The following is a 23,860-nucleotide window of genomic DNA, read 5'->3' as shown; positions in this document are numbered from 1 at the left end:
CAGCGTCATGCACTTCCCTCCCTTCATTTAGTCAGCGCATAGTGACACTGGGTTGTTCGCTCTGTCCGGTCTTATAATGAATCATTAACGTTACTGAAGTGTTTAGACAGTGAATAGACATTCCTTCCAGCCATGACGCGATGTCTATTCACAATCCCAACACTTCGCTAACGTTTCTGTGGTACTTGCAGCAGAGCAAGCGTAATCTCGCAAGATCACGCTGTAAATGACAAGTTACAGCGAGATTTCGCTTGCTCTGCTGTAAGTACCACAGAAACATTAACGAAGTGCCGGGATTGTGAATAGACATCCCGTCCTGGCTGGAAGGAATGTCTATTCACTGTCTAAACACTTCAGTAACGTTAATGTGTCAGTATAAGACAGCACATACTGATCTAGCAGGATCCCTATGCGCTGCCTAAATGAATGGAGAGAAGTGCATGACGCTGATTGGTCACTGATTAGACCAAGTGGGCGTTGTACAGAGGAGTGAAGGACGCTGACCAAAGTAAAAACACGCCCAGTTGGGCATTAAGAAACTAATTCACATAAAGCTAAACTCGCTCCTAATGTGGTAAAAATAGATTTGTTTTTCTAAATAAAAACCACTGTTCCCTACATTACAGCGCCGATCTCCTTATGTAGGAGATAGGCCACTCATAATGTGGTGACAGAGCCTCTTTAAGTGGATAAAATTCTGTCCATGGTCATGTGATGATCACACAGGTGGTGGGTATCGTTAGAGGTCACAGCTCTGATATACTGTAACTGTAATCAGCCTGCACCTGTGTCCATCACATGACCATAGACAGAATTTTATCCACTGGAAATAAGGGCCAGTTCACATGGAGTTTTTTTACACGTTTTTGACGCAGAAACCGCGTAAATAAAAGGCCGAAAATGCCTCCCATTGATTTTAAAAAAAAAGTCTTGCGGGAAAAAGAAGCGACATGTCCTATCTTCGAGCGTTTACATCTCTGACCTCCCATTTACATCAATAGGAGGCAGAGATGCGTATTTCGGCCGCAGCGCTAAATGGCCGCGGGCAAAAAATGCCGCAAAAAACGCGGCAAACGGTGTGCAGGCAGATCAAAATCATTTTTTTGCCTGCAAAAAAACTGTGTGTGAACATAGCCTAAACCATGAATGTTCCTACTGAATGACAACAAGCAGAAATCTTTAAAACCTTGAGAAATTAAAACAAAAGTATATTGGAAAATTGCAGAACTTAATTATACAAAAAAAAAATAAAAATCAAATTTTCTGAAACTGGACAAACCCTTTAATACTTCCTACATACTTCAGAATAAAAAAAGTAATCAGACCAAACTCTGTGCGGATAAAACTCAGTAAGAAATGCTAGATTTCAGCCCTGAGAGCTAAGAAAATGCAGGTTTGGTCTGTTAAAAACCTCCCAACCATCCTGGATCTAAAGGGAGAGCCCTGGATTTCAGGTCTTGTCCTACGACACCTGTTGAATGTCCCGCTGTCTAACCGTACCTGCATCCTTAGGGCACAGATATAGTTAAATACAATGGTGGAGCAGAGAACCATCAGCTCCCTGCTCCACAATTCACTATTTGACCCCTCTCATCAGCGGCTCGGCGTGATGATGTTATTACTGGGGTCTGTGCCCTGCCACAGACTACACAGCCCAGCAATGGCCTGCAGAATGATCTGCTCTGTTCGTCGTGGGAACGGGGTTAGGTGAGTATTTGTTTTATCATTTTAAGAGGCACAATTTCCGCATGGGGGGCACTAAGGGGGCCTCCACAGTGCATGGGGGGGCACTAAGGGGGCCTCCACAGTGCATGGGGGGGCACTAAGGGGGCCTCCACAGTGCATGGGGGGGCACTAAGGGGGCCTCCACAGTGCATGGGGGGGCACAAAGCTTTTTCACCATAAGCTTTTGTGAGTGCTGCCTATGCTTTTTGTCTAGAGGGACATTAGTCCTCTAAAGCTTGCACCCCTTTCATTTAAGCCCGAGCTGCTGGAATATATATATTTGTTAAAATTATAGTTCACTATGTGGAGCACTAATACTGGTCAACATTTTCAATCTGAAAATTTGATTTATAAAATTATAATGTCGATAATCGAAATCTTGAGGGTAGTGTGCCTTTAAAGTGAAGAATTAAAACCTGGATTAGGTATAAACAGAATGTTATTATTAGTACATATACCTCGAGCAGACCGGTCAGCAGCCTGCAGGCTTACATTTATTACATCCTTTCGTTTGTCAATGGACTCTACGTTGTACAACAGTCTACATCTGCTGGCAGGTCTGCTGGGCAAGCGTGAGGACTTTGAAATCCCCTGCATATTATTAATAGAGGACAGGCTGGTAATAAGGATAATTAAAAAAAGCTATCCATCCATTCTTTTTTTTATCCTTGTAACATTATCCTCTATGAAGGACACTGCATTATCAATGAAAAAATGCATAATATATATGCTTTTTCCAGGACTGAAATATTGATGGCCTATTGTTAGGATCCCTACTTCCGGGACACTGCCTAACAGCAGAATGAAGGGGCAGTGGTGCTCCAGCCATTCAAGTTAATGGGAGTGAGCTGCAGTACCAAGCAGTCAACCATATGAATGAGTCGCTTGCGCCTGTGTTCTGCTGTTCCATGTGGTCGGACCACTTTATTTTTTTAAAAGCTTTTATTTATTAATTTTCAAAGTACAAAAGTACAAGTAAATACAACATAAGCACCAACCCAAAAACTGGTTGGAACAAGGCACCATGATTACAAGACAGTCAAAGTACAGAGAAGGCAGTGAACAAATAAAGGAGTATCATAATACAGGATATACTTTGCTGCTAGTCAGTAGCAAAAGAGGGGACCATAGTAAATGCCTAAGAACTACTAAAAGAACACACATGCACACACTATTCAACCAAGCGCTCCAGTCATCCCGCAGTGCTCCCATCCAGAAGGGCAAACATAAATTAGACGGCAGTGTCCGAGGCCTCCAACCATCTAGACCAAACCTTCCCAAATTTGTCAGGGCAGCACCTGTTGAGATAGTTTTTGGTACATAGGTACGTATTTATTTACTAATTGGACCCAATGCTCCAGACACGGACATGTCGTGGCCTTCAATGCCATAATCAGAACCTTCCTAGCACAAAACAAAATGGAAAAATATTTTTTCATAATAGCCATGTACAATCTCATTCATTATGCCCAGAAGGCACACTCTAGGGTCGAGCAGCAGAGGAAAGTCAAAGTGATCATGAAGGAACACAACCATATACAATGAAGGTATGTGCCAACAGCAGATTGACACCTAAAACAGCTATCCGACCCGGATGACCCAATACGCAGAAGTCTAACCGGGGTATAATATATCTGGTGTATAAATCTCTCCTGTATTAGGAAATCCCTTGCACTGACAACGGAGTCAAGGAACGAAAGCTCCACCTCCCTCCACCACTCCTCTGGCAAATTAGGAATATCCCTCCTCCACCCCGCAAATGCCCTGTTAAAAGTCTATTTTATAGTAGACCTAAACAAGGCATACGTTTGAGTAAGGGTATGTTCACACGCAGTGACCAAAAACGTCTGAAAATACAGAGCAGTTTTCAGGCGTTTTTGTAGCAACTCGCGTTTTTCACCGACGTTATTATAGCTCTTTCAATGGAGTCAATGAAAAACGGCTCCAAAAGTGTCCCAAGAAGTGACATGCACATCTTTTTCGCTGTCGTCTTTTTACACGCCGTATTTAGACAGCGACACGTAAAATTACACCTCATGGGAACAGAATACCGTAAAACCCATTGAAAGCAATGGGCAGATGTTTGTAGGAGTAATGGAGCAGTTTTTTCAGGCGTAATTCGAGGCGTAAAACGCCCGAATTACATCTGAAAACAGTGCGTGTGAACATACCCTAATAGTCTTGGGAAGGTCCGGGGTGTCAAGCAAGTCCTCCACTCTAGAAAACTCCAAAGGAAGGTGTAGTAGAACCAAACTGGGCTACACAGGCATGGCGTAATTGGAGATAATGAAAAAAAAAACCTTCTTGATACCCCAAACATCTCCTCAAGCTCAGAAAAGGACACAAAGCCACTCTCTGCAGAGTACAATTCCCAACCCAGCCCACATCCCCGCCCCCGGTAATGACAATAGGCGAGACAACCATGGATTGTTCCACAATGGGGTGCTAGAAGAGTGAGATGGACCTGTTACATCCTTCAGTAAGACGTGTGCCCTTTTCCAGGCACTGGCTATAGTTTGCAACGAGAGCGGCGCATGACACGGGGATTTAAACCTATATAACAATTTGGTAATACTCTCATAAGAAGTCATAAATGCTCCTGCTAACGCAGTGGCCACATTGCTTAAATCTATGTCAATCCACCAGTGTGCCAGCACCAACTGTGACGCCAAGTAGTTGAAATAGAGGTTAGGTGCTGTCACCCCCCCCCCCATTCTTTTAGGGGCCTGCAAGAGACTAAGGCTAAACCTGAGGGTGCCTCTCTGCCAGTAGAACGAGCGTAAAATACCATCAAGGTGTCTAAAAAACTGTTTGGACAATAGAATTGGACAAACATGGAGTTTAGGGAGATATATCATTTTAAAAAGATTCATCCTTCCATATAGGGAGAGGGGAAGATTCTTCCAGGCATTTAACTGTTTTTCCGTAGAGAATACTAACGGACACAGGTTAAGTTCATGAAAGCGTAGTAAATTAAGGGAAACCTGCACCCCAAGATAAGTAAAATCGGGACAGGGAGGCCCTGCCGGGAACAATAGCCAGCAGAGAGAGGAAACATAACCGACTTGGACCAATTAACCGATAATCCCGAAAAGGCCAAAAATGTGTCAATTAATTGTAGGAAGGAAGCCAGCGAAGGACCATCATCCAACAGGTACACCAATATATCGTCAGCATACAGGGATATTTTCTCAATTATATATGGAAATGGAATGGCTCACGGCCAAAGCCAGGTGCTCAATCGCAAGGGCAAACAGTAGAGGGGAAAGGGGATACCCCTGACGAGTACCACGTCCCAATGGGAAGGATTTACATACATCCATATTTGTTCTCACTCTAGCGATAGGTTTTTCATACAAAAGGCGTACAAGAGCAATAAATCTCGGTCCAAAATTTAAATGGGAGAGGAGTATCCAAAGATAACGCCATTCGACCGAGTCAAAGGCTTTATACGTATCCAGAGAGGGAACAAAACCAAGGGTAGCATCGTATTGCGCAGCATCAATATTGAGAATTAACCTGTGAATATTGATGTCCGTAACCCTTCCCAGGCATAAAGCCAGTCTGGTCAGGATGAAACAGGGACGATATAACCTTGTTCAATCTAGTGGCTAATACTTTGGCTAGTATTTTAACATCTGAGTTGATAAGCGAGATGGGACGATAGGAGTCTGGCAGAGTGGGATCCTTCCCTGACTTCAACAACACCACAAGAGCCTCTCTCATGGAGGCAGGCAAAACTCCCACCTCTAAAAGCAGTGGAGTATACATCCCAAAGTCTAGGCACCAAAATCTCCACACTATGCTTATACCAATCTGCCCCCAAGCAATCGAGTCCAGGAGTTTTACCAGAAGGCAACATCTGAATAGCAGTTGCTATATCATCAGTAATCGGGCTGTCTAACTCCTGCGCAGCAGATAAGCGCCACAAGGGAAGTGAATGCAAGAATTGCTCTATGTCTTCCGGGGGCCCATTACATCTGGAACTATACAATGCAGCATAAAAATCACTAAACACTTTGTTTAAATCCTTTGGGGCAGTAAATAGCATTCCTGCAGAGGAGAGAATAGACGGAATAGAGGAAAATGGGCGCTCCGACCTTGCCAAGTATGCCAATAGTTTCCCGGTCTTATCTTGAAACTCAAACACCGATGCCTCAGTAGACAGCAGACGCTTTTTCGTTTGTGCAATATGCAAAGTACATAGGTCCCTCTGGGTCCTTGCCCACTGACTTTTCGTAGCTGGACTGGGATCTAGAATATATTCACTTTCAGCCCCCTGAATCTCCCCCACCAGAAACCTCTCCTTCTCCCGGGACAACGCCCTGCACTTTGCTACCCCTGCCGCAAAGGCACCTCGAACCGTGGCTTTATAGGCATCCCATGTTACCAAGGGGTCTGGGTATGAAGAATTATGTTCCCAATATAAAATTATGAGAGGACATCACCTCAGATTTGACCTCCTGAGAGGACAACAATGCTGGATGTAGTCTCCAAATTCTGGAGTCAGCTGGAGGACCAGCTCAAAATGTCAATATGAGAGCTGAATGATCTAAAAATACCCCTAGAAGTGATGTCTATAGAGGTGACTGCAGGCAAAAGATCCTGGGACGCCATGGCAAGATCTAGATTCTAGAGAACGTGTTATGGGTAGAAGATTAATAGGAGTACCCTTTTTCAGATGGGTACTTCCAGTGCCATACATCTGTCAAATGAAGCATTGAGGACCAACAATTAAGATGAACAGAGTTCTTGTCCGAGCCCCCCGTATGATCCATTGAAATATCAGGGACCGTATTGAAATCCTCAAAACATAACACCGGGCGAGCAGGGAATTCTGACAATTTCAGGGCTATTAAGTCCAGCAGTGCAGGGTCCATAGGAGCGGGAACGTACATATTAACTATAGTAAAAGTTGATCCAGGTATTGAACAGTGTATTATAACAAATCGCCCAAAATGGTCACAGGCTACCTGCAACACCTCCAGGCGCGCACTTTTGGCTATAAGGATCGATACTCCCTGAGAATAGGTAGAGTAGGAGGAATGATAACCTCTGGCAATCCAAGCCTGTTTAAGGGCCAACATTTTTTGTCCAGTTAAATGTGTCTCTTGTAAACAGACAATATGTGGCAAGTGTTTTTTCAAAAAATTAAAAACAAGAGAACGTTTAAAATTTAGAATTAAGCCCGCGGACATTCCAGTTCAACACCTTAATCGGAGCCATAATACGCCTGGAGCAGAGAAGGCAGCCGGAGACCCAGCACAAACATAGAATGGGAATGGAAAGAAAAGAAGCGCCCAATCATTCACACAAGCAACCATCTTACGTACCATAAAATTATACAATGTCAAAGAAATTACACCCCAACTAACACTGTCCAGCACTAAACACTGCTAGTGTAGACCTTTACCCACTAACTGAAATACAAATAGAGAACAGTGGTCCCTGACTAAAACTAACAGCTAACTGAGCAGCACAGTCCCGAGGCCTAACCCCTACTAAAAGGGGGGGGGGGGGGGTGGAAAGAAAAAATAAACCTATGCTTAGTAAGAAATATATCATTGCAAGAAAACAGTATATCTGCATAATAACTTTTCAAAGCAACAGTCACATATTTGCTGACCAATTCAAGTAATGAATAGTTCAAGGGAAAGAGGAGAAAACCCTGGAGCATCTGCCCCGATGCCCTATTCAATCGGGGGGGGGGGCACCTCTCCTGGGGCACGAGGCGCAGCAGCCGTCCATTCCAAGGACTCTGTGGGGGAAACAAAAAACCTTGCGGTAGGGCCATCAATCACCCTCAATTTGGCAGGGTATAGCATAGCGTACTTGTATCTCTTGTCTTGGAGTTTCTTCCTGACCTCCGTAAAGCGAACACGCTGCTTCCGTATAGCAACTGAAAAATCGGGATAAATGGAAATCTGTTGGGTATTATATAGGATAGTTCCTTTGCGCCTTGCAGCTTGGAGAATAGCATCTCTGTCCCGGAAATGTTACAGACGAGCCAGAAGAGGGCCAGGAGGGCCAGCCGGCGGCCCAGGTCGAGCAGGGACCCTATGAGCCCGCTCAATGGTTAAAAAAAAAAAAAGGTGTAAAGACAGTGGCATCAAAGGTCTCCTTTAACCATTTTTCCAGGAAGGCCACGGAGTCTGTGCCCTGCGTCTTCTCAGGCAGCCCCACTATGCAAATGTTGTTCCTTCGCAGCCTGTTCTCAAAGTCGTCAGACCTTTCCACTGAAGCCTCCACGTGCCTCCGTAAATCCACAATCTGCGCTGGAATAGGACGTAGAGTATCCTCCACCTGAGATTCTGCACTGTGCTTCGGTAGTATGTTCCCGCACTTTGTGCACATCATGCTGCAGTATAACAAAATCTTGACGCAGTTCATCAACTTTTGTGACCAGCAAAGATTGACAGGAGTTAATTGCCAATAGCAATTCAGCAAATTTTGTATCCACATTTGAGGAAGAAGCAGGCTGGTCCTGTGGTGACATTGGTCGTGGAGGACTCATTGATCCAGCAAACATAGACAGAGACGGGTCTGGAGAGGCAGGGAGACGTTCAGGTCTGGTAAATTGCTCCAGCTTTTTCACTGCATTAGCTTTAATTTTAGACAGGACTGCACCAGAAGTACCATCCTCTAAATCATCCAGGGACTCATCAGAAGGGGGTTTGTAATGACCCTGTATGGATCTGGCCTTCCCCTTCTTCCCTGCCTTACTACGTCCCATATTGTAGAAGAGAGATTGCAGGATATGCACAAAATGGATACCAGTCAGGCACAAAGGATGAAGCAAGCCCACGGGTTAGGGAGTATATCACCACAGCTAACCAGTACAGGTCCCAGTGCTGAGTGGGCAAACAGGTCGTGTAGATAGCCCAGTCTTAGGGCTAACAAGAGCACACAATGTTCCAGGGATAAAATCCTCTATTCACCCTTCGTCTATGGGCAGCAGCACAGCACCCACCTCGACGCCTGGAGCACAGGGAACGCAGGGCTCGTAGCTCCGGATCAACAGGCCATCCGCCCTCCGACTCTGTCACTAACCTCCTCCAGTTCAATGTCCATTGGCAGGACAGAACTCCAGCGTGCGGCCCGTCTCAGCCTGCTGCCACGCGCCAACCGGAAGTGCCGCGCGGCCTCCCACTCCTCGCTCCAGGAAGGCCCCAGAACCTGCGATCCCGAAACTATACACAGGTAGGTATACCGGACAGAATGTAGGCACTTGTCCTGTCCAGAAAAACTAGTTTGCAAGAAGGATGGCGGTGATCGTAAGGGTATGTGCACACGTAGTGACCAAAAACGTCTGAAAATACAGAGCTGTTTTCAAGGGGAAACAGCCTCTGATTTTCAGAAGTTTTTTGAGCAACTCGCATTTTTCGATGCGTTTTTCACGCCGTTTTCGCAGCGTTTTTTACGTCCGTTTTTGGAGCTGTTTTCATTGGAGTCTATGAGAAAACAGCTCCAAAAACGTCCAAAGAAGTGTCCTGCACTTCTTTTGACGAGGCTGTATTTTTACGTGTCGTCTTTTGACAGCTGTCAAACGACGACGCGTAAATGACAGGTCGTCTGCACAGTACGTCGGCAAACCCATTCAAATGAATGGGCAGATGTTTGCCGACGTATTGGAGCCGTATTTTCAGGCATAAATCGAGGCATAATACGCTCCTGATTTGAAGACGTTTTTGTAACTACTGTTTTTCAATGGAGTCAATGAAAAAGGCTCCAAAAACGTCCCAAGACGTGACATGCACTTCTTTTTCGCGGGTGTCTTTTTACGCTCCGTCTTTTGACAACACCTTGTGGGAACAGAACATCGTAAAACCCATTGAAAGCAATGGGCAGATGTTTGTAGGCGTATTGGAGCCGTTTTTTCAGGCGTAATTCGAGGTGTAAAATGCCCGAATGATGTCTGAAAACTGTGAGTGTGAACATACCCTAAAAGTTAACAGAATGGGGTCCCCTGTTCAGGGCCCTTATTTATTAGAATGGAGAGCGGCGATAAAGAGCATTTCTTGCTCTGGAGAACCCAGCACATCTGTGCAGTACAATGAGAACTGTGCAATGCTTCACTTTTACTGCAGTGGCGCTGTAGTAAAAATGAACACTCGTTGCCAAGTTCCATCACATTTATAAGCGGATTCCTTAGGCCCCATGCACACGACAGTATTTTTCATCAGTAATTACGGACACATTCATGTCTATTGGCTTCGGACACCTTTAAGTATTTTTACTGATGGGTGTCCGTGGTGAAAAAATTATAGAACTTGTCCTATTCTTGTCAGTAATTACGGCACGGACTCTCCCATAGAAGTCTATGGGAGTTTCCGTAAATACGGACGGTATACGGATGTGCATCCGTATACCGTCCGCATTTACGGAAGCATTGCTATGCAACATGATGATGACGACATCATTTGCATCCTCCCTCCTTTTTTTTACGGATCTGTATATATAGATGAAATATGGATGCCTACGGATCCGTATTTACGGACAGTATTTCGGGATAGATGAAGATACGGTCGAGTGCACGGGGCCTCAGGGTCCTATCAGCAGGATAACATGTGGTCAGCTTCTTATCCTGGGACTTGTCTAAAAAAAAAAAAAAAAAAACAACTACTGTTTAAACCTTTCAGGACCGAGCTCATTTTGGCCTTCAAGACCAGCCCCATTTTTTCAAATCTGACGTGTCAATTTATGTGGTAATAACTCTGGAATGCTTTTGCCTATCTAAGCGATTCTGAGATTGTTTTCTCGTGACATATTGTACTTTATGCTAGTGGAAAAATGTGGTCAATAAATTCATTGCTTATTTGTGAAAAACACCAAAATGTAAAGAAAATTTGCAAAAATTATGATTTTTCTAATTTTAAATGTATCTGCTTGTAAAACAGATAGTAATACCACACAAAATAGTTACTATTTCACATGTCTACTTTATATTTGCATTGACACACAGCGGGGCTCAGAAGAAAAGGAGCGCTATTTGACTTTTGGAGCTCAAGTTTAACTCAATTGGTTTTCGGGTGTCATGTCGCATTTGCAAAGCCCCTGAAGGACCAAATCAGTGGAAAGAAGTGACCCCATTTGGGAAACTACAGCCCTAAAAAGAATTTGTCTAGGGGTATAGTGAGCATTTTGATCCCATAGGTTTTTTGCTAAATTTAGTGGTATTAGGCCGTCAAAACTTCTATTGTTTTTTATTATGGCGTTCACCGTGCACTATAAAATGACATATTTAATTTATTCTGTGGGTCGATGAGATTACGGCAATACCATATGTATATAGGTTTTATGGTGTTTGCACGATAAAATCACGGTTTTAAAAAAAATATTTTGTTTTTGTGTCGTCATGTTCTAAGAGCCACAACTTTTTTATTTTTCTATCAGGAAAGCTGTGTCAGGGCTTGTTTTTTGCGGAACAAACCGTAGTTTTTATCGGTACAATTTTTGGGTGCATGCAACTTTTTGATCCCTATTTATGCAATTATTTGGGAGCTGAAGAGACTAAAAATAGCGATTCTGGTATAGTTTTTTCATAATTTTTTTTATGGCGGTCACCGTGCGGGATAAATTACATTATATGTTTATAGTTCAGGCTGTTACGGACGCGGCGATACCAATTATGCATAGTTTATTTTTTTCTAATAATAAAAAGGACTTTATAAGGGAAAAATGGCGATTTTGAAATTTTTACTTTTCTAAAAAATTTTTAACTTTTTTTTTTTTTTAGTCCTACTAGGGACTTGAAGATCCAATTGTTTGATCGTTGTTCTAATACCCTGCAATACTTATGTATTGCAGGGTATTATACCTGTCTGTTTCACACTGACAGGAGGCATATCAGGACGTAATCGCCTTCAATAGATGGCAGACCCGAAGCCTTTGTTAGGCTTCCAGTTGCCATAGCAATCGCCCCTTGCAACAATCGGCCCCCGCAATCGCGTAGCGGGGTGCCGATGTTGCTATAACAACTTAAATGCGGTGGTCGCTATTGACTGCCGTAATTAAGGGGTTAATCGGTTCGGATCACCGCTGTGATCCGACCCAATGTTTTCCCCCTGTACTATGGCTGCAGGTAGCAGCCTGTACTGGGAGATGCCGGGCTGCGGGGAGCGTCTGTGTGCTCTGTTAGGAGCACACGTAGATTAACGCGCTGCAGGCACAAGGACCAGCTCTGCAGCCCGTTAATCTACGTGGGGTGGTCGGGAATGGGTTAGAGAGAACCTTTCACCTGTCCATACATGTGCAGCTGAGTACAGCATGTAATAGGCAGGGCTTCACAAACACCTTCTCACTTGCCATTTTTTTCTATCTTCCTCTGCTATTTACATATCGGTGCCGTTATATTTGGCGCCCGATATGTAAATAAGCCCCTGAACTGTCAATGGGGCGTTTCTATCTAACTAAATGGCAAGGGGGCGTGATGTCTCTGCTCTGACACTGTCCAATCAGCTGCGGACAGTGTCAGGGCAGCATGTGCTGTGTTCCCTCCCGCGAGAACACACACAGACTGGTGGTTCTGCAGAGAGCGCTCTCTATCTGTGTGTAATCTCGTGGGAGGGAACACAGGGCAAGCCGCCCTGACACTGTCCGCAGCTGATTGTCTTTGCTCTGACACTGTCCACCTTGCCATTTAGTTAGAAACGCCCCATTGACAGTTCAGGGGCTTATTTACATATCGGGCGCCAAATAGAACGGCACCGATATGTCAATAACGGAGGAAGTTAGAAAGATTATTTCAAGTGAGAGTGTTTGTGAAGCCCAGCCGCACATGTATGGGCAGCCAACCCCTTTAAAAGATCCAGTTATCCATCTTGGGCTAAGTTCACATCTCGTTCTTACTCTACGTCTGACATGAAAAAAACGTGTCAAAACGTGGACCACAGCGTGCACATTGATTTCTATGGTCAGGACGGATGCCCTAATGGTGTAGTTTGTGCATACGTTTTGTGTGCTTACGTTCTATCCTTTTTTTTATTTTTATTTTTTACACGTCCTGAAAAGCGCAGTCTGCTACTCTTTTCAGTACCTTTCCAAAACATATACCACACATATACGTTTTTATTTGTATTGTAGTCAATGGCGACGTATGGACAACGTATGCAATCTTAAACCCTACGTTCGCATACGTAAAACTTATACGTTTTTGTCACTATATATGGGAAATCTTGACTTTACAAAGTTTGATTTAGCTCAAGAACAAAAAAATAAAGTATACTTTTTAGACGCAAGAACGGACCCAAAAGTCTAAAAACGTATACTACAAAAAAACGTAAGCGTATGTTACAAACGCATACGTTTTTGTAACCTAAAAAAGTATACATCGCCGTATACCACAAACGTGTGCACAAAACGGGATGTGGACATGAACATTCTGAACCTCACATAGAAAGCTCTGCAGAGTGATATCTGTGTTTTTGTTTTAGGTATACATAACGTATATATCGTTGAACAGAAACGAACGGTTGGACGTTTGAAGGGGTAGATGCTTGCTTTAATAGAATTGGCACTCACCATGGCATACATACAATGCAGCACAGAATAATGCAGCAGAAAACTAAACTGCAATGCATCAAAATCATATGGACACTAAGCTCAGCCCTACAAAACGGTGTATGCAAAAATAGCTAGGAAAGAACATTAAAGTAAAGGGGTTCGAAGGGTGAACCATCGCAGTGACTGTGGTTACAAGGACAGCAGCAGGTACATACATAGAGATCTACTCTAGAAAAGAACTTATTTTAATCAGCTAAATATAGGAACAAAAAAATAAAAAAATGAAGAACACAGATATTGACGGAATACAAAGGATTTGGAAAGGTTTAAAATGCTAGTAGCAAATCTGATCCATCTGTAAATGATCAGACTACGAGATGTGACATTTCATAGTATGGGTTTCTAACGCAAATGATATGGAGCCACTTTAATTACCAAATCTCATAGTACGTTTTAATAGGAATTGATCTGAAAACCCTGGATGGTTGAGAAAAATTGTAAAGTTTACCGCCATTGCCCTATAAGTGCGATCAGCAGAATGCAGGCACCCGTGACGGCAGCCTGTGTTCTGTCATGCTAATAATGGTGCTTGTTCCGATCAATGAAAAAAAAAAAAAAGTTAGATAAGTTTTTCAAGCAGATAAAATAATTTTAATTGTTCACTATATATAAAGTTTTGGCACGATAATCACAGCGTTGATTTTTACAAGGGATCATTAATGGACGCATCAAAATACCAATCATTAGGTCGATGGACAGATGTACTTGTCAATATTCTTACAGTACAAGTATCCTGGCAATTAAAGGAATTCTTCCATAAATTGAATAAGTCAAAATAGAATTCATAGAATTAAAAAGAAATCAAATGATCAGGTCCCAGTGGTGCTCAGGTGGGCATGTGGGCATACTACTCACCAGCACGGTACTGGAATCCCACTGGTACAGTAGAGTGGTCCGCAAGCTCCAGCCGAACGACAACCAGTGAAACACTCATATGTTTGGACAGGCAGGTGACACACACACAAACGGGCGGGGGCTGTACTTAAAAGCGTCACTTCTATAAGAGACGTAACCGGGAGAAGGGTGACCAGCAACGGCTGCACTGGATTAACGCGATATAACTCCCCGACGGTGTCAACATTAACGCGATGTAACTCCCGACGATGTCAATAAACTGCACTTCCGGGACTCTAACCCCGTGATTCTGTCTCTTGTATCTCATTGGTCAATTACAACCAGTGGCTAAATCTCCTTTGCGGCCATGTTTGATGTGGGAAAATGATGTGGATACTAGTAATACTAGTCCATGCTTTGGGGATGTGTATCATGTAATGACATCGTTTGATGTATTCTGAATCATATTTGGCGTCTTTCCGCCTAGTGTCATATACCATCAGTAGCTGGCTATAATTCAGTCCTGTAAATAACGTGAACAACTAAAGAGGTGTATGACCTGTCTGGAGACTATGGGCTACAGAAATATGGCTGCCACTTTACGATCTGGAGTCCAGAACGCTGGCCCTTTTAACTAACACTGCAGCCGCTGCTGTCACATTCTCTATAGGAGCTTGGTGACCGCTCTGGGGTAAGTTTGACGCTTCGGCCGTGAAAGTAATTAGCTAAGGGGAATAAAGGAATTCCTTTAATAGAGCGCACAATAAAGTAATACATAGTCCTCATGATGTGCAGGTCGCTGTTATTGACAATGGGATAGTATATAGATATGTTACACTCCATGCCATAAATGTGCTGGAAATTGTGCTACTTGTCGCACCAGATTTATGGATGAATGGCACAATTATCTGGGGTGCTCGTCAACATTGGCCCACATTTGTCAACAATCAATTTGGAGAAAGCAGTTATCGTGATTGCGGCAAATTACTTTTACATTTGGTGAATTTTTGACATCACTTTCAGAAAAACTATTTACGCCTGCTATGAGCAGACATATGAGAAATCCAAAAATATACCTGATGTAAAAAATAATAACACCAAGTACACAACAAAAATAAAATATGAAAATCTTTATTATCCCATACGGGAGAAATTACCCACAAAAAACATACATTTAAAATACAAAAAACTAAAACCACCCCGGATGGGAATGTGCACCAAGTCCCATGGAAATGACCATATGTTATAACAAGATGACAGCATAAGACATACTAGTAGAATAGCCAGAAGATCCAATATCTAGAATGATCAACTTTAAACGGCAAGATATGACTCAATATTTATGCAAAAGTACATCAAAGTCTATCACAGTCTAAATAGATCGTCATTTACCTGAAGTGGACATGGTAAAGAAACACACTCCGATCCAAGGACCACCTCGACGCGCGTTTCGCTTCCTGACACCATCCGGGGTGTTTTTAGTTTTTTGTATTTTAAATGTATGTTTTTTGTGGGTAATTTCTCCCGTATGGGATAATAAAGATTTACATATTTTATTTTTGTTGTCTACTTGGTGTTATTATTTTTTACATCAGGTATATTTTTGGATTTCTGATAATCATTGTCATACCTGATGGTTTGATATATGCTCTAAGTACAATTTCTGTTGATAGATATGAGCAGACATATATCTGTGGCAAAATGTTGCTACTTTTGTGGAGTAAAATATGTTTCTTGGGAGACCAGGCCCACTTTTCATGTTACTTTACCAATTTGAGTGAGGAGAAATGTCGCAAAAATGGTGCAATTCTATCATACATTCAAATGTGCTTTTTAGAAATTGTGTATCTTTCCTCGGATCGGAGACCACAGACCCTTCAGGAATTTTGAGGCAGATTTTGACTGGCCTGCCCTCTTTGCTGCGTTTTTTTTTTGCGGCAGCTTTCTGCCATGGCCATTGAGCGCCGCGGGCAAAAAACCCCACGAAAAGCGCTTTCTCTGCCTCCCATTGGTCAGAGATGGAAACGCCTGAAGAAAGAGCATGCAGTTTTTTTTTCCAACGTTTTTTGGTGCGGTTTCCGCATCAAAAGCGCACAAAAAAACTGTGTGAACTAGGCCTAAGAGTAAACTACAGTCACATCTGAATTTTTACATTTTTGAGCAAAGTTTTGCTGTAACTCATAAACGGCGTACAAGGTTACCTGTTGATCAGTAGTTTTATTTTATTGGATGTATTGAGTTTATGGGTCTCCATAAATACAGTTATTATTTCTTCCCGTTTAGGTAACCATGCTTCTTACCAGAGTTTTACAAGCTTCATATTTTAGCCCTTCCAACGTTTCTTCTCTTTGGAAACTTCGCTTATGTCAGCGGAATTCATTAAGATGGGGCCATGCTGCAACATGTGGATATAAGGCAGTTGTTTTTGACATGGGAGGTGTACTCCTTCCATCACCCTACAAACTGGCTGAAGGTATGAACACATGGTCTGAATGTCCAATAAATGTAATCATGTCTGTATTACGTGATGACTGCTGTATTTACATACAAAGGGGTATGTGGCATAAATTCAAGCCATTGGGGCTATAGAGTAACAGCTGCTTTTCGGAGTTTTAAATATGCTGCCCAAAGTTGTCACTTTTCTTTCCTACATTATCTGAAAAGCAATATAGAGTTAATAGCTAGGACAAATGTTCCCGTTATTTGTTTTTCAGATTGGGAGATCCGTAACAATGTTCTGAATGGCACTATAAAAGAAGCTATCCAAACTGGTGGAGATGGAGGACCCTGGACGAAGTATATGAGAGGAGAGTTGTCGGCTCAAGGATTTGTGCAAGAATTTGGAAACCAATGTTCAAATATTGTGAGTTTTATGTTTTTAGCTCCATTTTTCATAGAAATTTAGTACAATGTTTTTTTTAAAACTTTTTTTTTTTATATATATATCAAACCAGCTGTATATTGATCCTATTAAGAGGGACTGTAGACTGAATTTATAGTCATACTGTAGCATTATCAGAATTGCACCTTATACAAGTGCAAGTAAGTCTATGTTCACATCCTCTAAATGACGGAAACCCTGATGGACCCCATATGTGTGCGAGGCTCATTTATTTATTCAGACTGTAATATTACATTTTAAATATTGCAGACCGGACGTCCAGTTCCAGTTCACAGCTTCCTTACTGACCTTACCAGTAAGGAGATGACCAAGCAGCTACCAGAAATGACTGAGGCTATTCACTGCATTAGGGCCGAGGGGCTCAAAACTGCTGTTCTGAGCAACAATTTCTTCCTGCACAGTGGAGAAAGTTTTCTTCCAGTAGACCGTTCGCAGTTTGATGTGGTAAGCACACATTGCTGCTATAAGCCCAATATTCTATGTCCTATGTTATTTGTCATCAGCAGATTACTATCATTTTTTGTATTACATATTTTAGTCTTATTTTTTATATTATTTTAGTTGGTATTCTCTTTATTTCTGTAGATTGTTGAGTCTTGCATCGAAGGCATAGGTAAACCAGACCCTCGGATATATCAATTGTGTGCAAAACGTCTTGGTGTTCAGCCTACGGAGGCAATCTTTCTTGATGACATAGGACAGAATTTGAAAGTTGCAGCACAATTGGGCTTTCATACAATAAAGGTATGGCTGTAAATTTACGGTAAAATATGTAATAAGGGGCCCAGGAAAAGGTAGCAGCTTGGCAAAACGGAAAATTCAGTTCTTGTGACAAGGGCAACTTACCAAGAGCATGTATAACCTACCCATAAAGTTTTAAACTAGTGGTGCTAAGAGCTACAATACACAGCTCACAGTTTGGACTCAATTAACTATGCCTGGCATCCAGCAGAAAAGGACATGTGGGAGGATCATTGTGAGGAGAGATCTGTCAGCAGGGCTCAGCCAAATAGCCAATAGCAAGACCGAGAACGCTCTCGGAAATGCTGATTGGCTGAGAACAACTGACAGGCAGCAGCTCACAGTACTCCTCCTAAATGTCATCTTCAGGTAGATAGCAGACACAGTATACAACCTCAAACTCTGGTTCCGTGTGCTGTATAGTGGGAGCTCTTACCTTCGTTTAACCCTATTAGTTAAAGTGCCTGTGTCTCATGGGTCCCTTATTCTTATGCTACAATAATACTGTTATAAGATAAAATGCAGAGTCTTTTAATATTGCATTCGAAAATATAGGAATTCTGATTTCTATAATCTGAAATCTCATTAAATAAAAAGCGGTAGACCAAGCAGAGAACCAATTAAAAGACTGCTCAGTTTCGAACTCCCTGCATGGTCCATTTGTTAGCTCAGTGTGTGACTTAAAGGGGTTGTCCGACCACAACAACTAATCACCTATTCACAGGATAGGTGATAAGTGTTTGATTGCGGGGGGTCCCGCTGCTTGGACCTCCACCGATCAAGAGAACAGGAGCCCCTGAATGTGTGCTGCTGCTCCATTCATTCCCTATGGGACTGCCAGGTATAGCTGAGCGCTCTACTCGGCTATCTCCGGCAGTCCCATCCTGTGGATAGGTGACAAGTTGTTGTGGTGGGCGAAGCTGCATTTTGATAAATATATATATTTGTTACCAGTTTAAAACAAATTGGCTACAAACCCTGAGCTCTATGTACGTTCCAGCTTTTTCTTTTTTTTTTCTACATGTCTTCATTCCACTTCCTAGTTAAAGTTTGCGTCCTCCCAACGTAGCCTAGAACTGGGAGCCATCTTCCATAACTGCTTTTGACTTCGAGTGGAGTCTTCCTGCCCGATTATGGGATATGTCTGGTGTAATTGAAATCATTTTTGACTACCATCTTACTCTCCCCAACAATTTGGACTGGTAGAGCTAGTGGCTCGTATGCATATGAACTACTGGGACTTTGACTCAATGAAAGACTCAATCCATATGTCCATAATACCATGTAGATATGGTGTTCTAATCCACAGACTGCCTCTTCCTCTGATAAGCAGCATACTCTGTACGCCATTTATCAAACATTGCGGCTATGAAATTATTGCCATTATCGCACCTGACATGTTTTAGTAAATACTTACATTCCCCATAAAGAAACTTAAATCAATTCCCGAACATTTTTACTATGACTGTGTCGTGAGGTTGTACACCTTATCCCATCTATTTCTCTTCCCAAAAATTAATAAAACAAAGTAAATATCTTAGGCCCTGTTCACATCTGCATTCGGCATTCCATTGTTCTGCTCCGTCAGAGGCACAGACTCCGTTGAACAATGGCGACAACCAGCACCCAACGGAACCCGTTTACTTATATGGGTTCCGTCAGGGTGTCCGTGGCATGCTGCGCTAATGGTTACGGTATTTTTGGCGGGATCTGCGACAAAGGCCTCTAACGGAGCCTCCAACACAGATGGAATTTATCACTTAAAGTGCATCATATTAAGTTTTTGTTTCTGTAGTTGACAATTCATAAAAAAATTTGATCATTTTAAACAGGTAAATAATGTGAAAGATGCACTTAAAGATTTAGAAAATCTGTTGGGGTTTCCTTTAAATGGCTTTGTTCCAAACACTCGTTCTGTGAGACCAGCTATGGATATTCCAAGAGAGTCCTTAACAAAGTATCTGGAAAATATATTTGGAGAGGAATTATCAGGTTTGTATTTTTATTAACAAGATTCAGAAATAATTTCCTGTCACTTCAATACAATGTATAGAGTATATGCTCTCAAGTAAACATTTGTCATGAGGGCAATAACTGTGATATATTGCAGGTGCTCTCCTTGTGCGACAGTTCAGTCATGGACAGTCCAACCCAACCTATTATGTTCAATTTAATGAAAAACAACTTGTGCTGCGGAAAAAACCTCCAGGGAAGTTGCTTCCTGCAGCTCATGCTGTGGAGAGAGAATATAGGTTGGTAGACGCCTCTGGTTCTTAGTTTTTTTTTTTGCATTAGAGCAAACATTTAGCCACTGATGAATAGAATTGAAGTTATGCTCAACTGGAATCAGCCATCAAGTTTGGGTAATTCAGGTAATAGCGGACGTGGGGAAATCAAATTCCTTGCTTCTGCTCTCCTGTTTTCAACAGTGACACCTTTTAGGGTATGTGCACACGACCTCTTTTTAGACGTAATGGAGGCGTTTTACGCCTCGAATTACGCCTGAAAAGACGGCACCAATACGTCGGCAAACATCTGCCCATTGCTTGCAATGGGTCTTACGATGTTCTGTGCAGACGAGCTGTCATTTTACACGTCGCTGTCAAAAGACGGCGCGTAAAATGACGGCCGCATCAAAGAAGTGCAGGACACTTCTTGGGACGTAATTGGAGCCGCTTTTCATTGACTCCAATGAAAACCAGCTCCAATTATGTCCGTAAAAGACGCCGCGAAAAACGCGTGCACTTGTAAAAACGGTTGAAATTCAGGAGCTGTTTTCTCCTGAAAACAGCACCGTAATTTCAGACGTATTTGGCGTTGTCGTGTGCACATACCCTTATAGTGTCATCGTAAAAAGGAGAGGGACTGTGTTGCAGCTAGCCAGGGCTGGCCTTAGGGGTGTGCGAGCGCACAGGGCGCTGCCTCCTTCAAGCATGTAGGGGGTGCCACTGCCCTCTGCCTCTACTCTGTGCTCTGTTCTTAGTTACACAAACGGAGTAAATAAGAGTCGAGGAGGAACCTCCGCCCACAGCCCGTCTTGCACGAAGCCTGTGATTCTGTCAGCATGGAGAGATGGTGAGTGTCTGTGTATTTCTGTGTGTGTGTGTGTGTGTGTGTGTGTGTGTGTGTGTGTGTACAGTATGTGTCTCTGTGTTTGTATGTGTATATGTTAGTGTGTGTCTCTGTGTGTATACAGTATGTATACAGTATGTGTCTGTGTATACAGTATGTGTCTCTGTGTTTGTGTCTGTGTATACAGTATGTGTCTCTGTGTTTGTGTCTGTGTATACAGTATGTGTCTCTGTTTGTTTGTCTCTGCATGTGATTATGTCTCTTTGTAAAAGCGTGTGTTCAATATTAAAGTAGAACAGATGAAACAAAGATATCTGTGCTGCCCCCTTATATACCCTGCTGCCCTTATATATATATATATATATATATAAATGTGTCTGTGTGTGTGTGTGTGTGTGTGTGTGTTTTATGTGTCTGTGGGTATAGTTACCATCTACGACATTATCTGTACTCAGAGTTATCACTGTGGTGTTACATAGGACTGCAGGTAACACTACTACATTATTTGTACTCAGAGAATTATCACTGGTGTTACATAGGACTGCAGGTAACATCAAATATATTATCTTTACTCCGTTATTAATGTGTGTTGTCTGTGGTGTTACATAGGGCTGCACATGAAATCTACGACATTATCTGTACTGGTATATATGTGCCTGTGTGGGTATATATATGTGTCTGTTTGTGAATGTGTCTTTGTGCTTGTATATAAGTGCATTTTATGTATTTGTATGTGTCCCTGTCTGTGTATTTATCTGTGTGTGTGTGTGTGTGTGTGTGTGTGTGTACATATGTGTCTGTACGTCTATATATTTACCTGTATGTATATATTCCAGATGTGTGTATGCATATTTGGCTGTATGTCTAAATATCTGTCTTTATGTATGTTCCAGCGTGTCTATACATGTGGTTAATTTTTGGTTTGTGTAAGGGGCGGCAATAGAGAGTCCCGCACAGGGCGCCATCCAACCTAAGGCCGGCCCTGCAGCTATCATATACTGAAATAACTGTGAAGTCCACGGCATGGTCATTATTAAAGAAAATTAGCGCCATTGCCGCGGATTATCTAAAAAATCCACTATGGTTTTATGTAGCCTGTCTTTACAGTAAAGCTGTAAGAATTAGTTTTCATGCTCGTGTAGTTCTTATAGATCAGTTTTCCCAGAACATACAGCTCTCTAGTGTGAAGAACCCATCAATTTTCCACATCTCCGCTTCCCGGACCAAAGTGAGTGGGATACAAGGGTTAACTACAGTCACATCTTCATTTTTTAGGTTTTAAGTAAAATTTAGCTGTAAGTCACAAACTGTTTTCACGTTTACCTGTTGATCGGTACTTTGTTTTATTGTTCATGTGTTTAGTTTATGTTTCTCTAGAAATGCAGTTTTATTCTGTATTTTATCAGTAACCATGATTGGGTTGTGTTGATGTTCACATATGTTGGCAGCTCCTTCCTTTCTCCATTGATGAATGCAGGTTCTGTAGACACGCTGGGGAGAGCAATTGCAGCTATGTAAAAAAAAAAAAAAGCATGTACTTCCATAGTAAAGCCATGGGTCTCCTTGACCCGCTACTCTTATTGTCCCCAGCACTGCAGTGCGAAGTGAACAGCGAACACAGGTGAGTGACGTCACCAGCCTCTGCCTGCCAGCCCAATAACTAAGACTGTGCTGACGTCTAATATCAGATGTTGGCACAGTCTGTGGGGGCAGTTTCAGACTAACTCCCCCTATGTTTTTATAATCTGTCAATTTGACTACAACATGACAAAAGTATAAAATGTTAAAAGGTGATAAAAATATAATATCTAAATGTTTACATACATGAATCCGGCTATAGACTGTATCATCTGAACTTCACTGTTTTGGAGGTGGGATTATACATTTAGCACTACTAGTGTCTATTTTAATATTGTACGTGTAAGCTGCAAGTAGAAAATGTACAATGTTCAATGTAGGATTGCGAACGGCCGCATTCGGTGATCATTATGATGATGCTTTTTTACAGGATCTTGAAAGCCATTGGGGAAGCTGGTGTTCCTGTACCAAAGGTGTTCAATCTCTGTGAAGATTCGAGGTGAGTAATTCTCGGCTACAAGCAGTATTTAGAGTTAGTTTATCTTATTATATTGTGTTTGAATCATTAACCCTAAACTAAAATGGCTTATTTCCTGGCAGTATAATTGGAACTCCTTTCTACCTGATGGAGTACGTTACTGGACGTATCTTTAAAGATCCTGCACTACCAGGGTTGGATGCTACACAGCGCCATGCTATATACACTGAGATGAATAAAGTATTGCGTAAGATTCACAGTGTGGACATCCAGGCAGCTCAGCTGCAGGATTATGGGAAACAAGGTAATTAAATCATTTTAATGTTGGTACTGATTTCATCTAAGAGAAAGATGAGCTGGGGCGACTAGAGGATTAGATTATTATTCTTATTGCTTTACAATGCATGAAGAACAGAAAATGCAGAACTTCAAAACACAAGAGTACATGTTAATTGATACTTACACCTACCGGCAAGATTTATGAGAATCGCTGCTTCTGATGTTACATATCCCAAAAGGATTAAACTGAATTTTTGGACAGCTATTCTTTAGTGTATATACTGAGATTCTGCATATTCACTACTGTTCAATGTTGTTTGTACTGCACTTGTTGGCCCTGAACATGGATTCCAAGGACCTGTCCCATTTAATTTGTTTTATTATCCATTATCTATTGCAACTTGCAGTGTACCTTCAGCGATAAAAAAAAAAAAGACAACAAAAAAAACCCTCTTAGAATATGCACATTAGTGTTTCAATTCAAGTTTTTCATCTACTATTAAAAAAATGAAAACTCTGTGCTAATCGGTAACTTCATTCACTTGCAGGCTGCACAGTGGGAGGAGGCTTGAATTATTACAGCACTTTACTTTCTCCCTGCTGATGTCAGAAGTAGATAGAGACATACATATTAGGCCGATAAAGATCTAGATAAAATAACTTGAATAAATTACCCAAACGGCGAATTA

The 23,860-nt window shown here is 42.1% G+C and overlaps 2 protein-coding genes across 2 annotated transcripts in view; one reads left to right on the top strand and one right to left on the bottom strand.

Moving 5' to 3' along the window:
- The window catches only part of BRAP (BRCA1 associated protein), a 51,527-nt gene extending 37,096 nt beyond the window's left edge, over positions 1 to 14,431 (bottom strand). The window contains exon 1 of the mRNA XM_075834813.1: positions 14,143 to 14,431. Within this exon, the coding sequence (XP_075690928.1) occupies positions 14,143 to 14,221 (79 nt within the window). The 5' untranslated portion in view covers positions 14,222 to 14,431. The remainder of the gene's footprint in view (positions 1 to 14,142) is intronic.
- Positions 14,432 to 14,534: 103 nt separating this feature from the next.
- Positions 14,535 to 23,860, top strand: part of ACAD10 (acyl-CoA dehydrogenase family member 10) — a 29,229-nt gene continuing 19,903 nt past the window's right edge. Inside the window, exons 1-9 of the mRNA XM_075834800.1 lie at positions 14,535 to 14,812; positions 16,405 to 16,594; positions 16,836 to 16,984; positions 17,273 to 17,467; positions 17,609 to 17,767; positions 19,597 to 19,756; positions 19,875 to 20,016; positions 22,845 to 22,913; positions 23,015 to 23,196. Coding sequence (XP_075690915.1) covers positions 16,411 to 16,594; positions 16,836 to 16,984; positions 17,273 to 17,467; positions 17,609 to 17,767; positions 19,597 to 19,756; positions 19,875 to 20,016; positions 22,845 to 22,913; positions 23,015 to 23,196 — 1,240 coding nt within the window. The 5' untranslated portion in view covers positions 14,535 to 14,812; positions 16,405 to 16,410. The remainder of the gene's footprint in view (positions 14,813 to 16,404; positions 16,595 to 16,835; positions 16,985 to 17,272; positions 17,468 to 17,608; positions 17,768 to 19,596; positions 19,757 to 19,874; positions 20,017 to 22,844; positions 22,914 to 23,014; positions 23,197 to 23,860) is intronic.

Source organism: Rhinoderma darwinii, chromosome 1, assembly GCF_050947455.1.
Source record: "Rhinoderma darwinii isolate aRhiDar2 chromosome 1, aRhiDar2.hap1, whole genome shotgun sequence".
NCBI lineage: Eukaryota > Metazoa > Chordata > Amphibia > Anura > Rhinodermatidae > Rhinoderma > Rhinoderma darwinii.
Note: the sequence above shows the minus strand (reverse complement) of the source record. Positions and strands in the feature narration are given on the sequence as shown.